The 14,931-nt window shown below is 47.2% G+C and overlaps 2 protein-coding genes, 1 non-coding gene and 1 pseudogene across 3 annotated transcripts; 1 reads left to right on the top strand and 3 right to left on the bottom strand.

The window, feature by feature from the left end:
* Window positions 1–3,173: 3,173 nt before the first annotated feature.
* On the bottom strand, window positions 3,174–5,823 carry LOC109769988 (delta(3,5)-Delta(2,4)-dienoyl-CoA isomerase, peroxisomal). The gene is made up of 3 exons (XM_073511056.1): window positions 5,491–5,823; window positions 4,594–5,355; window positions 3,174–3,554 (listed from the first exon to the last, which is right to left on the bottom strand). Exons 2-3 carry the CDS (start codon window positions 5,273–5,275, stop codon window positions 3,364–3,366), a joined length of 873 nt encoding a protein of 290 aa, XP_073367157.1. The 5' UTR covers window positions 5,276–5,355; window positions 5,491–5,823; the 3' UTR covers window positions 3,174–3,363.
* Window positions 5,824–5,890: 67 nt separating this feature from the next.
* Window positions 5,891–6,086, top strand: LOC120962276 (U2 spliceosomal RNA). Its single transcript, XR_005753116.1, has one exon. It is a non-coding gene; the product is annotated as a U2 spliceosomal RNA (small nuclear RNA).
* A 1,830-nt stretch (window positions 6,087–7,916) lies between these two features.
* LOC109769999 (plasmodesmata-located protein 8-like) lies at window positions 7,917–9,122 on the bottom strand (annotated as a pseudogene).
* A 266-nt stretch (window positions 9,123–9,388) lies between these two features.
* LOC109770000 (probable glutathione S-transferase GSTU6) lies at window positions 9,389–10,748 on the bottom strand. Its single transcript, XM_020328703.4, has one exon. It carries the CDS (start codon window positions 10,302–10,304, stop codon window positions 9,600–9,602), a length of 705 nt encoding a protein of 234 aa, XP_020184292.1. The 5' UTR covers window positions 10,305–10,748; the 3' UTR covers window positions 9,389–9,599.
* Window positions 10,749–14,931: the final 4,183 nt, after the last annotated feature.

Genomic DNA, 14,931 nt, shown 5'->3' with positions numbered 1-14,931 from the left:
TTTCCATTTTTTTGTTCTTCTCCCCGTTCTTGTTTCTTTCTCGGAGCAAACCTTGGGCAATCATTTTCTACAACAAAACAACAAAAATAGCATCATCATTTTACGAACATATGCATACTTGGGCAAATGTAGAAAAACACACAAAAGTAGCAAGCAATTACCATGTCACTATCATCGCAACCACTAGGGGTCATGCGATCAAAATTGGCCGAGCAAGCTGCCCACTTTTGCCATTTGCCCTTGATGGTGCCCCGTCGTTGACGAATGGAATCCCTCGATCGCTAGTGCCCACTAATGTTGTGCTCATCAAATAATTCTTTGATGTGTCCTAATAGGTGGACACGGATTGGTCACTCCCTACGGATACATCAAAAAAGATCCGCTTCCACACGATACAAATCAACACATCTTCAGCGTTCGAATAATTTGTGGTTCTTCCTTTGGCAACGAAGACCTCCTCCTCCATGTCGAGATTATCACCATCAAGTTGAGTATCATATTTCTTGTGATGCATACTGTTGAGAGAAACAATCTTCATTTGCAACATTTGTCATGCGCATGAATGCCTCATCATCAAGACTACAGATGCACGTACACACAATCTCACATTTTTATTCATATGGGACATGAGAAAAGAACAGATAAAAAAGGATTTTTTTTTTACCTTTGTGACATTTCGTCGAACATGTTGGAGGCGGTGGTCGCGGGCAGGTTTTCCTCGATGGCGGCGTGGCTTGCGATGGCGGCGGGGAGGACGTGCCATCTCCGGGGGTAGTTGTCGTGGCCTGCGGCGGCATCGAAGTGGCCGAAGCAGCCGCGACCGCCTTCTTCTTCTTCGCCGCCACGGCGGGGTTGCGCACCGCCACCACAGGATTTGGCCGTGGGTTGCTTCTTCATCGGCGCATGCGTGCTCCCGCGACAGGTTGTGATGGAGTAAATCGGGCGCGACGGGATGGGGGCATCATGGATGCGGAAGCAGCAACGGGGAAGTTTGTAGCGCCGCCGGCGACAATGGCGAGGTGCGTCAGACTAGCGGTAGGGTTGGTGGAGTCGACCATGGGGCCTGGCAGTGGCCGGCGGGCAGGGGGTGGAGGAAGGGAGGGCAGGCGGCGGGAACTTTCGCTTTTGGCGGTGGTCATTTTACATCTACAGATGCCAAGTAATGTATTTGCATCACTTGGTGATGCATTTCAGTCCGATGTAAATTCGAGTATTTTTCCATCTACATCACTTGTTGGAGACACGTTTTTGAGCCTAAGTGATGCATATTTCGGTTATTTTTATATCTACACCATCTATTGGAGATGCTCTAACTACTCCGTGCATTCGGTTTACATGACTCAGTTTATACAAATTTTTGGTTTGTACGGTATTAATATTTTGATAAATATGATATGAAATTTAAATATGGTCTGGTTTCGGTATATACCAAATTATTTTTGTATGGTTTCGGTATGTACCATAAAAACCAAAGTTGACGCGAATTTGAAAATGACACATAATAATTTACAAATTTATGACTCAAAAGACATTTTTTAATTCAAATAATATAAACTATGTACAAGTATATATGCCAGCATGGATTAGATGGTTATGGACGTGCTTAGCAATCTTTTGAAGAGCAATATGACAACGTTACAAAAAATGGGATTGGTAAACCTCATTCAACCGAGACTTAACCAAGTCTTGGTCAATGTTATGTTCATGAGATCTTACGTGAAGATCCGTGTGATTTTTTTAGTTTTTCTTTTTTCTTTCTTACATGTTATATCACTCCGAGTTGACTGAAACCTAGCCACACCCTAAAAAAAGATGTGCTTAATAAGGAATCTAGCTGTTGTATCAAAAAATGACTACTTGTATGGTTGTCCATCTCAAGAAATATACATATTTTTGTACTACGGTTTATTCAGTTAACCGCTCGTTTTTAGTTATCCACCATAAAAACCAAAATTAGAACGACACGGAAAGTTCATACCATACCAAAAATGCTAGCTATAAAAACTGTAAATTTGGTTCGGTTCGGTTTATTTTGATATGGTATTTCGGTTAAGTTTATTTGCGACATGGTATTTTGCTTCGGTTTTAGAATGCACACAGTGAGCTCTAGATGCTGCCTCGACCCGTTCGTGTATAATGCAGCTTCAATCTTGTTTCCCTTACAACGATTTTCCCATGAGTTTTCAGCTGGCAATGAAAGTAAAATAAATAAGGCAGCTAAAAGTAAAATGAAACATCCTCCTACTTTACTGACTGCCGGTACCGTTTTTTTTTTAGGTAATAACCGACTACTGGTGTGGAGCGAGACGGGACGAAGGCCCAATTGTGTCTCGAGCAAAGAAGGGCCCGCCGCAGGATGTGTGCGGCCCATGCGAGGGGATCAGTCGTTGCCTAGACATGGAGCAGGGTGGCCACCGGCAAAAGGAATCAAGAGCAGTATCTGTTCTGTAGGCTATTGGTGAGATTTCCATACTGTGGGCACTTATTTGACAAGAATGAGGAGAAACATGAATTCTTGGCAAATAGTGCCCTTAGTATGAAATTCTGATCAATATCTTTGTGCAAATTTGGCCAGGCATGACGTGGTACTACCTCTACTATTTTTTTTACAGAGGGAGTATCTGGGAGTCACCCAAATTACCCTGTTTAAACGAGTCCGAATGGGTTAAAACTTTGTATGTGACCTTGTTAAGCCACATGCAAAATTTCAGCAGATCGATTAGATAAGCGAGGTACTAATTTTTGGTTTAAATGATAATCGGACTTGAAAATGCTGTAAGCTAAATTTGGCAAACTTGAAACACATAAGAGCTATAGACATGGTAACCAAAGGGGGTTGGTACCGCGAGAAAATCAGAGTACCAAACTCACCTCTCCAGGACTGAAATTCAACTTGTACAAGTCAAGCTACGAGACCTTCAGTTTCTCATTTGTCTTGTTCACCCAACCCAGATACTTTGTGGCTATTTCTTGCTGGAGGTGTTTTCTGCACAGTTTTAGCACGGTTGTTTTCTCTCGTGCTCTCGTTGTTTCCACATGGATTGGTTGTAACGTTGTTGTTCTATGAATATATGCGTGGTTATCCTAAAAAAAAGCCCAGATATAATAAGCTCGTGAACTTTCCACAGCGCCTCAAATCAGGTCAATCACACTCTTATTGTGAAGGTCATCAGTAGTGCTAAGGAAATTCCTAGTTTTATTCCCTTTTATATATGATATGATATGCATACAAGATACAGATAACAAGAGCACTTGTTTTCCAAATTCATAGATTGTACTATTTCTTGTCTACATTCTACCATCTCACTTTCATTCTCAGGTGGCTAGGGTTCACATATAAATTTTCGCCCATGATGAAGATCATCAGAGCTTAGAGAAAACAGGCTTCCGCTTCTCCATGAAAGCTTTGATGGCCTCCATCAGGTCATTAGATCTCAGCATTCCAGAGTTCCAAGTCGCTACATGCTCCAGGCCCTGCTCTACCGTGATATCTCTGCTTCTCAGTAGAACTGCCTTCGTTCCCATCACTGCGTTTGCCGACTTCTCTGATATTTCTGAAACAATGAAAAAAAAATGTCTCTTAGTCCATCATTGGTTGTGGCTTGTTGAATTACATAGTTGATGGAGAAAAGGTGGTAGGCATGGTTAACAAGAAACTGGTTTGCGCAGGGACGTCTTGTGCATGAATCTGAATTATGGTAACACCCTATGAACATGGAACAGTCAGACCTACATATGTGCATCTACTTACAAATTGGATGAACAGATACAACTTACTTCTGACTACACAGAGGAGTGACACTAGTGAATTGTGAACCCTTTCAACCATTATACAATGATTCGTTGGATTGATTTAAGTGCATCTGACTTCAGACTAACACCACTAACTACATGACCCTAGCTTTACAGTTCACTTTTCATGATGTTGGGAAATGGAGCACAGAGCCTCTGCAGCCAATCATGAGAGTGGTGGATTTTGCTGCTTAATGTAGTAAGAGAAACATTTAACCCTGCACTTATAGGACACTAAGCACACTAGAGCAAATGCACAAAAACAAGGGAATGAGATTATATATGGATCTTTATGAAAGCTGGGAGAGTTGGAATTCTAGAAAGCCTGTGCTAAAGTTTAAGCTGAACTAGATACTATACTAAAAATACCAGCAGGTCACCAACTGTATCTAAAGACACAATTCATGGATGCTGTGAATGTTACTAACAAGAAATTTAACCTCTCTTTTTTCAGAACGAACGGGCTCTGACTAACATAAAATCAAAGATTATCCAGCCAAATGGATGTTACCAATTCTAGCTAGATAAACTGCTAGAGTACAGATAAGATTTATCGACAGCATATACTACAGATACCCAAGAGAGACACCCTTGTTCTTTTTCTTACCAACAAGAACTACATAATGATGTAATGGAATCTTAAGTTCTGCAAACAATGACTCTTTTGTAGGTTGTGAAATTACAGGCAACATCCCTTATTAGTTTGAACTTTGAATTGCACAATTCATGTTAAACATTTTAGCAGAATACAGAACAGAGGCAACAACACTAAAAAGAAAGAACAACAGAGAGAAATTATACCTTTGGCGATCTTCGCAACACCGGCATCCAGCTCCTGCTTGGAATCGAACACCCTGCTGACGAGCCCCATCTCCTTGGCCTCCGCGGCGGTGATCCTGCGGCCGGTGAGCGCGAGGTCTGCGGCGTTCCCGTAGCCGACGATCCGCGGCAGGCGCTGCAGCGCGCCGAGGTCGGCGACGATGGCCATGTCCACCTCCTTGAGCACGAACGTGGCGTCCTTGGAGCAGTAGCGTATGTCGCAGGCGGCGACGAGGTCGACCCCGCCGCCGACGCAGGCGCCGTGCACGGCCGCGATGACGGGCTTCCGGCACAGCTCGACGGCGGTGAGCGCGGCCTGCATGCCGAGGATCGCGCGGCGGAGCCCCTCGGCCGCGGCCGCGGGGTCGGCGCCCCGGCTGAAGGGCGCGGTGAGCGGGTTCCCGGGCCCGCCGAGCTCGATGCCCGCGCAGAAGTGGGGCCCCGCGGCGGAGAGCACGACGGCGCGCGCGGCGGGGACGCGGTCGAGCAGCGCCATGGCGCGCGGGATCTCCGCGAAGGAGTCCGGGCTGAGCGCGTTGCGCTGCGCGGGGCGGCTGAGGCGCACCTCGTAGACCGCGGCCGCCGGGTCCGGCCGCGTCACGGCCAGGGCCTTGAAGCCCCGCCGCAGCTCCGCCTCCGCGTCCGACGAGCCGCCGCTGGCCATCTGAGCTCCTCTGCCGTGTGCGTGGCGTGTGCCGTGTGGGGATTAAACTCTAACCACCTGGGCTGCTCCGCTGACTGCTGCTGGTAATATGAAGGATGGAAGCCATCATCATCATGGTAAAAACCGATGCTAATCCTCTCTTGTTCTTCTTGTGCGGACGCAACAAGATTGCTAGATAAGATAAGCAGCTCGGAAATCATCAGAAAAAAATTAACCTATCGAAAGCTCCTAACGATGCTGCCTCGGCCCGGCCGCAGTACAATCCAGCTTCAGTCTTGTTCTTTTCACAGCGATTTTCCCATGAGTTTTCATCAGCTGGTAAAAGTAAAAAATGAAACATACTTTACCGACTGCCACCGGGACCCATGACCACTGGTGTCTTTTTTTTCTTGAGAAGCCTTGACCCACGGGTGTCGAGCGAGACGGGGATGAAGGCCCACCTGTTGTGTGTCTCGAGGAAAGAAATGCCCGCTTCAGGCCCATGCGAGGGGATTGCTGAGCCACGGAGCCAGTTCACCCCGGTTGCTGCGACTCGTTTAGTCCCACATCGCTTGGCGAAGGGTAGGCGAGGCGCTGCGAGGCTATAAAGAGGAGTGGTGGCCAGCGGTTCAAAGCATACTTTTCTCGGCCTTTTGGCTAAGATCAAGTGTAGTATCTGTTCTTATCAGTTTAATATCTGATATGTGGGCCATGTGTCCACAACGATATTAAATTTATTTTTTGTGGGGAGGATCCACCACAGTGGCTTGCCACTGGGGCCCTCAGGTGTCGCCCTGTGCGTTGCACTGCTGCCTGGGCTGCCTCAGGTGTCGCCCTGCACTGCTGCCTGGGCTGGCGCACCCCAACCAAATTAATTAAAAAAATTCTTAAATTCAGCCGGTATTAAGTGTTAACTGAAGCTGCTGACAGCCGAGTACGCGGAGCGGCTTGATCTTCCTCAGCGCCGTGTCGATCTGCTCGTCCGCGTCGTACAGGTTGGTCACCAGCGCCTGAGCGACACTGCTCGTCCGCGTCGTACAGGTTGGTCACCAGCGCCTGAGTCGAGAAACAGGCTGGTGTTGGTGCTCCTCGGAGAAGTCCGTGCCGGGGTGGTGTATTTGAAGAACTGAGTAGGTTGATAATTCCTAAAGCTGAGTGGTGTATCCCCCTATTTTCTCATTATATTTTGATCCATCAAATTGATGAATTATAATTGCCTCGCAATCCATGAAGCTTTCAGGCAGTGCATTGAGGATAGTTTAATGTTGGAATATTAATTTTTCAAGCGTAATAAATCATTAAAAATGGATGAAAGGTACTGCATTCGTCTCGAATATAAGACACTTTGTAGGCTTTTTTTTTAGACTGGGGTAGTAATTACATTTGAGAAGACCTCCAGCGCGTAGACTGCTCGAAGAGAAAAAGTTCATGCATGGAGTACGTTGTCTTTTTCTCTGCCCCGGTTTTACACCGCGCCAGCGTAGAAACGTTACATAATAAGAGTCGAACCAAAAAGTTTTATTTTGAAACTTATGCACACTAAACAATGTATTGAATGGATGGTATATGCCTTTCGAACCGATTTGGAGGGGGGGGGGGGGGGGGGGGGGGGGTAGTGGTGGCACTCCTATTATGCCAAGTAATTTAAGACATCAGGCAAGATGGCTCGGCTTCACGAGGTGTTTAGGCTCGGCAGAGCAAATTGATGTTGACGGCAACGTGAAGTGAGCACCAACCGCGCACAATAAGAAGGAAATGGCTTAAATTTTTTATTGGGGGAAGGGGGGGGGGGGGGGATATCCAGTGCTACGGGAGCACCTCACATTAGGTGCTCCCGCGCGTTCTTGGCCGTCGATATGAGATCCAATGGACAGCATCATGGGATGTGGATCAAAGTGCCATTTTTGGAATGTTTGGGGCATTTTCTGCAAAATATTCATGCTGGATTTGTCTTTTTTGTTTCTCAATGTGCATTTCGAATTTTGATTTGAAATTTTTAGGGATTGTACATTCATGTGATGCTAACATCCACAATTTTTTTGGGAATTTTTTTAAACATTTATATGTGCGTTTTGAAAACTGAGAGAGGTGCTCCCGTAGCACCAGATATTCACCCGGAAAGGGGGATGGGAGAGTGTGTGCTCGTCCCCGACACCACCACTCCTATGACGCATCACTGACGAAGTCACCAACTATGGCTGCCACCTCTTTGTTGGATCGATCAGATCAAGAGGAATCAAGAGACGAAAAGAGGTGAGTGTTGACGGAAAATAATATTTCCTCGTCCCGAATTACTTGTCGCACAAATAGATTTCATTTATGCGACAAGCCGACAAGTAACTCGGGACGGAGGAGCCCGGGCTAGCTGAGCTCAACGATCGGCTTAAGCCAAATTTTAGTTTGAGTCACTATCTTGTCAATGGTACGTGGGCCTAGTTTGTGAGATTTCTCATCAACGCTTAACCAAAAAAAAATTGGATTATTCTTTCACTGCTAGCTCTGAAGTTGCCGTATTAGTCCAAATCGCTTGAACTTGTGGGTTTATGTTACTTTCGCTTTAAAGGCTCTTAATTATTTTATTATTTTCCCGCAAAAAAAGACTGTATATTTGAAACTTTCTCCATTTGTTCTGATATCATATAATGTTGTACTGCACCGATGAACAAGATAAGTGGGTTGCTCAGCCACAACTTTATCAAAATAAATGACCATTTTATTGGAGTAAATTGCAAGAAAACATCACATTGAAGGCTAGGTTAGCAGAAAACACTACTATACATTTTTTGGGCAGAAAACACCATGTCTAGCGTAATCTTTTTGAAAGTAACACTGATTGACGGATTAGGATCGTTTGAGCGTGTTTATAACAGATGGGGGGCTCACTCGTCAGGAGCTGACTTGGCAAAAAATGCCACATAGGCGTTTTGACTCTTCCTCCTCTCTCTCTCCCCTTTCTTTAGCATTATGTCGAACAAGTTGTGTGCACACGCCTCGGCATTCCTCCGGTGCCACCTCCTCTTTGCCGCAGCTACCGCCGACGGCGGCGGGAGGCAGCACAGCACACGGTCGCGACCTTCCAGCCGCTGTCCCTCTCATGGCGCCTCCTCCCCGTCATGCGGCACTTCCCCAAGCGCACCGCGTCGGCTGCCTCCGCCGTCCCATCCACGACACTCTACACCGCTGGTCGCCATCGCCAGCAAAAATTGCGACGGGGCTTGGAGGCGCTGTGGTCGTTGGGGCGGTAGCCGCTGGCCCAGTACCTGACGTAGCACTGCACCAGGTGCATGTCCGCGGCCAGCGCCGCGCTGCAGGTGCCCTTGAGCCGCCCGACCGCCTGCGCCAGGCACGCCGTGCAGTCGGCCGCGGCCAGGTCGCCCAGGCACTTTGAGACCCCCTGCACGCTGTCGGAGCTGCTCACCTTGTACCCGTTGGCCACTGCCTGCAGGCCGCCCAGCACGGCGTCCCGGCCCTTGAGGAAGTCGGCGTCGCCGCTGGTGCAGGTGCTGCACTTGCCGTATACACCATGGCGGTGTCGGGCTGGGCGGCTGGCCCATGAAGTTGGTGCTGTCGTAGCGCACTAGCACCCCTCCAGCTGCAGCGATGCCATGTACAGGACACACCTGGTTGAGCTACGCCAGGGCGCCCCGACGTACGCATGGTTGAGCTGCGCCATGGCGTCTCGCACGCACGCCGCGCACTCGCCGTTGGCCAGGTTGCCACGGCGCTGGTACAACCCATACGCGGCGGCGCTGTCGCCTGCCTGCGCGGGGTCGAGGACGAAGAGGTCGAGCACGGTGGCCACGGCGGGGCGCGGCCGACGCGCCTCCAAGCCCCGACGCACACCTGGTTGAGCTGCGCAGCGAGGCATCCCGCACGCATGCCGTGCACTCGCTGTTGCCCGGGTCGCCGCGGCAGCTGCGGCTGAGAGGTCGCACCGGAGGAATACCCAAGCGTGTGCACACAACTTGTTCGATGTAATGCTAAAAAGAGGGGGGGGGGGGGGGGGGAGAGGAGGAAGAGTCAACACGCCTATATGGCATTTTTTGCCAAGTCAGCTCCTGACGAGTGAGCCCCATCTCTCATAAACACGCTCAAACGACTCTAATCCGCCGATCAGTGTTATTTGCAAAAAGATTACGATAGACATGATGTTTTCTGCAAAAAAAATATATAGTAGTGTTTTCTGCTAACCTAGCCTTTAATGCGGTGGTTTCTTGCAATTTACTCATTTTATTGCGTACTCTGTCCGCAGAAAAAATGAAATCTACATATATTTAGACTAGTTAAACTGTTAAAGGAGATCCAATTCGAGTCCGGCCGAATCAAGCTCTTCCCAGCCACTTAATTACTTGGCAGCCGCGGCAATAGCAGCCCAGATAGCCCGCAGCTTCCCGGCGTATTCCACTATGCTCTTAATGGGCGACGCCGCCTTCTTGGCCGTCTCCGTCTCCGCGAACCTTCCAGCCCAGGCGGCCAGGCGCGGAGTCCTGCCGGCATCGATGATCATCACGCCGAACATCTCGCGCAGCGCCTCGAACCAGAAGAGGTGGCACCCGAGCGCGAGGTCGAGGTACCCGACGGAGTCGCCCGCGAAGAAGGCCTTGCCGCCAGAGCACTCGGCAAAGGCGTCCTCCATGGGCCTGACCGCCGCGAGCGCGGCGTCGAGCCTCTCCGCCCGCTCCTCCTCGGTGGTCGCGCGCAGGATGCCTAACATCGCGGTGACCACCTTGTCGTCGACGTAGGCTGCCCAGAAGCGCGCGACGGCGCGGCCGTGGGGGTCGGCGGGGAGGAGCGAGGCCGCGCCGGCCCAGACCTCGTCGACGTACTCGACGATGGCGAGCGACTCGGAGACGGGCCTGCCGGCGTGGAGGAGCACGGGGACCTTCTTGCGCACCGGGTTGGAGGCGAGGAGGAGGTCGCCCTTGTCGAACACGTCCTGCTCCAGGTCCTCGTAGCTCACGCCCTTGAGGTGCAGCGCCATGCGTACGCGGACCGCGAACGGGCTCACCACCGTGCCCAGCAGCTTGACGTCGTCTCCTTCGCCGGCCATCGATTTCGACCGATCTCTTCCTCTCGCGATTAAACTATTTGCAGTTGAAGATAATAATATCTTCGTCGTCCTTGTTGTTAATTTATACAGGCAGAAATTAGGCTGACCAGTTGGTGGTAGAGAAGCTGCTAGAGCCACGAGTCTATGATTATGTGCGTCAGCGTCGCCGTTGGCGTGCGCAGCATGCTTGCACGGAAGAGCCAACTCGTTGCAAGTGTAGGCAAGATCTTACTCGCCGGAAGAAGGTTGACGACTCGCTTGGCGTCACACGTGACGCTTCGGTGTTTGACGAATTTGTTCTTGTTTTCTTTGCCAATAAAGTGCTTAATATGTTGAGAGTGATTACGAAGATGTTGCATATACAGTCATGGAGAAAGGTAAGGACACAATTAATCCATGTGCACCTCCTCCTAATCGTAACCACGCCGGTTTATTTGGCATATTTTTCTTTGAACACAAGGATCCACGTGATGATTTCAAAACCATCATATTTGTGGCTAGGGTATGTCAAAACCACCACTTTTGCCAAAAATCATATAAGACCGCCACTTTTGCGTCAAGTGACTAACAAATCACGCCGATTCGAAAGTAAGCCGTGTCTAGCAGTAAAACTGACTGGTTGACCCCACATGTCAGGCTGATTTCGCATTCCTACATGGACAGTATGCTGAGGTGGAAGATGGACGTAGCTGTCAGCCTCCCATCTCCTTTCATCTTTTTTTTTCTTCTTCTTCCCCCTTTTCCTCCTCCACCTCCTCTCCCCCCTCTCACTGACTCCTCCCGCCGCCGCCCACTACCTGCAACACCAAAAGGCCGACGACGAGGTCAAACAGGGGGAGGACCACCGGGGGGTGCCAGATTCGGCCACCAGCCACCTTTCTTCAGCCCAATCGCATCACCTGATCGGCCTGCCCCAGCCACAACGCAGGGACGCCTCTACCTCCACCGTCGTGCTCCGCCGCCTCCCATCTCCGGCGACGCGCCGCGCCCTGCTACCTCTTGAGTACTGCATTGGTTTCCCTTGAAGAGGAAAGGGTGATGCAGTAAAGCAGCGTAAGTATTTCCCTCAGTTTTTGAGAACCAAGGTATCAATCCAGTAGGAGGCCACGCAGGAGTCCCTCGCACCTACACAAACAAATAAAAACCTCGCAACCAACGCAATAAAGGGGTTGTCAATCCCTTCACGGTCACTTACGAAAGTGAGATCTGATAGATATGATAAGATAATATTTTTAGTATTTTTATAATAAAGATGCAAAGTAAAATAAAAGGCAATAAAAATAGCAAAGTGTTGGAAGATTAATATGATGTAAAATAGACCCGGGGGGGCATAGGTTTCACTAGTGGCTTCTCTCGAGAGCATAAGTATTACGGTGGGTGAACAAATTACTGTTGAGCAATTGATAGAATTGAGCATAGTTATGAGAATATCTAGGTATGATCATGTATATAGGCATCACGTCCGTGACAAGTAGACCGACTCCTGCCTGCATCTACTACTATTACTCCACACATCGACGGCTATCCAGCATGGATCTAGAGTATTAAGTTCAAAAGAACAGAGTAACGCTTTAAGCAAGATGACATGATGTAGAGGGATAAACTCATGCAATATGATATAAACCCCATCTTGTTATCCTCGATGGCAACAATACAATACGTGCCTTGCTGCCCCTGCTGTCACTGGGAAAGGACACCGCAAGATTGAACCCAAAGCTAAGCACTTCTCCAATTGCAAGAAAGATCAATCTAGTAGGCCAAACCAAACTGATAATTCGAAGAGACTTGCAAAAATAACCAATCATACATAAAAGAATTTAGAGAAGATTCAAATATTGTTCATAGATAAACTTGATCATAAACCCACAATTCATTGGTCTCAACAAACACACCGCAAAAGAAGAGTTACATCAAATAGATCTCCACGAGAATCGTGGAGAACTTTGTATTGAGATCCAAAGAGAGAGAAGAAGCCATCTAGCTAATAACTATGGACCCGAAGGTCTGAGGTAAACTACTCACACATCATCGGAGAGGATATGGTGTTTATGTAGAAGCCCTCCGTGATCAATGCCCCCTCCGGCAGGACGCCGGAAAAGGCCCCAAGATGGGATCTCACGGGTACAGAAGGTTGCGGCGGTGGAATTAGGTTTTCGTGGATGCTTCTGTTGGTTTGGGGGTACGTAGGTATATATAGGAGGAAGAAGTACGTCGGTGGAGCAACATGGGACCCACGAGGGTGGAGGGCGCGCCCGGGGGGGCAGGCGCGCCCCCTACCTCGTGCCCTCCTGGTTGCTTTCTTGACGTAGGGTCCAAGTCCTCTGGATCACGTTTGTCCCGAAAATCACGTTCCCGAAGGTTTCATTCCGTTTGGACTCCATTTGATATTTTTTTTCTGCGAAACTCTGAAATAGGCAAAAAACAACAATTTGGGCTGGGCCTCCGGTTAATAGGTTAGTCCCAAACATAATATAAAAGTGTATAACAAAGCCCATTAATCATCCAAAACAGAATATAATATAGCATGAAGCAATCAAAAATTATAGATACGTTGGAGACGTATCAAGCATCACCAAGCTTAATTCCTGCTCGTCCTCGAGTCGGTAAATGATAAAAACAGAATTTTTTATGCGGAATGCTACTTGGCATAATTTTTTTAATGTAACCCTCTTAATTGTGGTATGAATACTTAGATCCGAAAGATTCAAGTTAAAAGTCTAATATTGACATAAAAGTAATAATACTTCAAGCATACTAACTAAGGAATTATGTCTTCTCAAAATAACATGGCCAAAGAAAGTTCATCCCTACAAAATCATGTAGTTTAGTCATGCTCCATTTTCGTCACACAAGAATGCTCTCATCATGCACAACCCCGATGACAAGCCAAGCAATTGTTTCATACTTTAGTAATCTCAAACTTTTTCAACCTTCACGCAATACATGAGCGTGAGCCATGGACATAGCACTATGGGTGGAATAAAATATAATGATGGGGGTTCTGTGGAGAAGACAAAAAGGAGAAAGTCTCACATCACCGAGGCTAATCAACGGGCTATGGAGATGCCCATCGATTGATGTTAATACAAGGAGTAGGGATTGCCATGCAACGGATGCACTAGAGCTATAAATGCATGAAAGCTCAACAAAAGAAACTAAGTGGGTGTGCATCCAACTTGCTTGCTCACGAAGACCTAGGGCATTTGAGGAAGCCCATTGTTGGAATATACAAGCCAAGTTCTATAATGAAAAATTCCCACTAGTATATGAAAGTGACAAAACAAGAGACTCTCTATCATGAAGATCATGGTGCTACTTTGAAGCAAAAGTGTGGAAAAAAGAATAGTAGCATTCTCCCTTTTTATTCTCTTCTTTTCGGCCTTTCTCTTTTTTTATTGGGACAATGCTCTATGAATGATGATCATCACACTTCTATTTATTGACAACTCAAGGATTACAACTCGATCCTAGAACGAAGTATGACTCTATATGAATGCCTCCGGCGGTATACCGGGATAGGCAATGAATCAAGAGTGACATGTATGAAAAATTATGAACGGTGGCTTTGCCACAAATACGATGTCAACTACATGATCATGCAAAGCAATATGATAATGATGAATGTGTCATGATAAACGGAACGGTGGAAAGTTGCATGGCAATATATCTCGGAATGGCTATGGAAATGCCATAATAGGTAGGTATGGTGGCTGTTTTGAGGAAGATATAAGGAGGTTTATGTGTGATAGAGCGTATCATATCATGGGGTTTGGATGCACCGGAGAAGTTTGCACCAACTCTCAATGTGAGAAAGGGCAATGCACGGTACCGAAGAGGCTAGCAATGATGGATGGGTAAGAGTGCGTATAATCCATGGACTCAACATTAGCCATAAAGAACTCACATACTTATTGCAAAAATCTACAAGTCATCAAAAACCAAGCACTACGCGCATGCTCCTAGGGGAATAGATTGGTAGGAAAAGACCATCGCTCGTCCCCGACCGCCACTCATAGGGAAGACAATCAAAGAACACCTCATGTTTCAAATTTGTTACATAACGTTTACCATACGTGCATGCTACGGGACTTGCAATCTTCAACACAAGTATTTCTCAATTTCACAACTACTCAACTAGCACAACTTTAATATCACTACCTCCATATCTCAAAACAATCATCAAAGCATCAAACTTCTCTTAGTATTCAACACACTCATAAGAAAGTTTTTACTAGTCTTGAATACCTAACATATTAGGATTAATTTCCCAATTAAAGCAAATTACCATGCATTTTAAGACTCTCAAAATAATATAAGTGAAGCATGAGAGAATAATAGTTTCTATAAAACAAAACCACCGCCGTGCTCTAAAAGATATAAGTGAAGTACTAGAGCAAAAACTATATAGCTCAAAAGATATAAGTGAAGCGCATAGAGTATTCCAATAAATTCTGAATCAAGTGTGTCTCTCTCAAAAGGTGTGTACAACACAGATGATTGTGGCAAACTAACAAATAAAGACTCAAATAATACAAGACACCCCAAGCAAAACATATATCATGTGGTGAATAAAAATATAGCTCCAAGTAAAGTTACCGATGGAAGTAGACGAAAGAGGGGATGCCTT

The sequence above is a fragment of the Aegilops tauschii genome, chromosome 3 (assembly GCF_002575655.3).
Source record: "Aegilops tauschii subsp. strangulata cultivar AL8/78 chromosome 3, Aet v6.0, whole genome shotgun sequence".
In the NCBI taxonomy this organism is placed as follows: Eukaryota; Viridiplantae; Streptophyta; class Magnoliopsida; order Poales; family Poaceae; genus Aegilops; species Aegilops tauschii.
The sequence above is the reverse complement of the archived record's forward strand: the minus strand, read 5'-3'. Positions and strand labels throughout refer to the sequence as shown.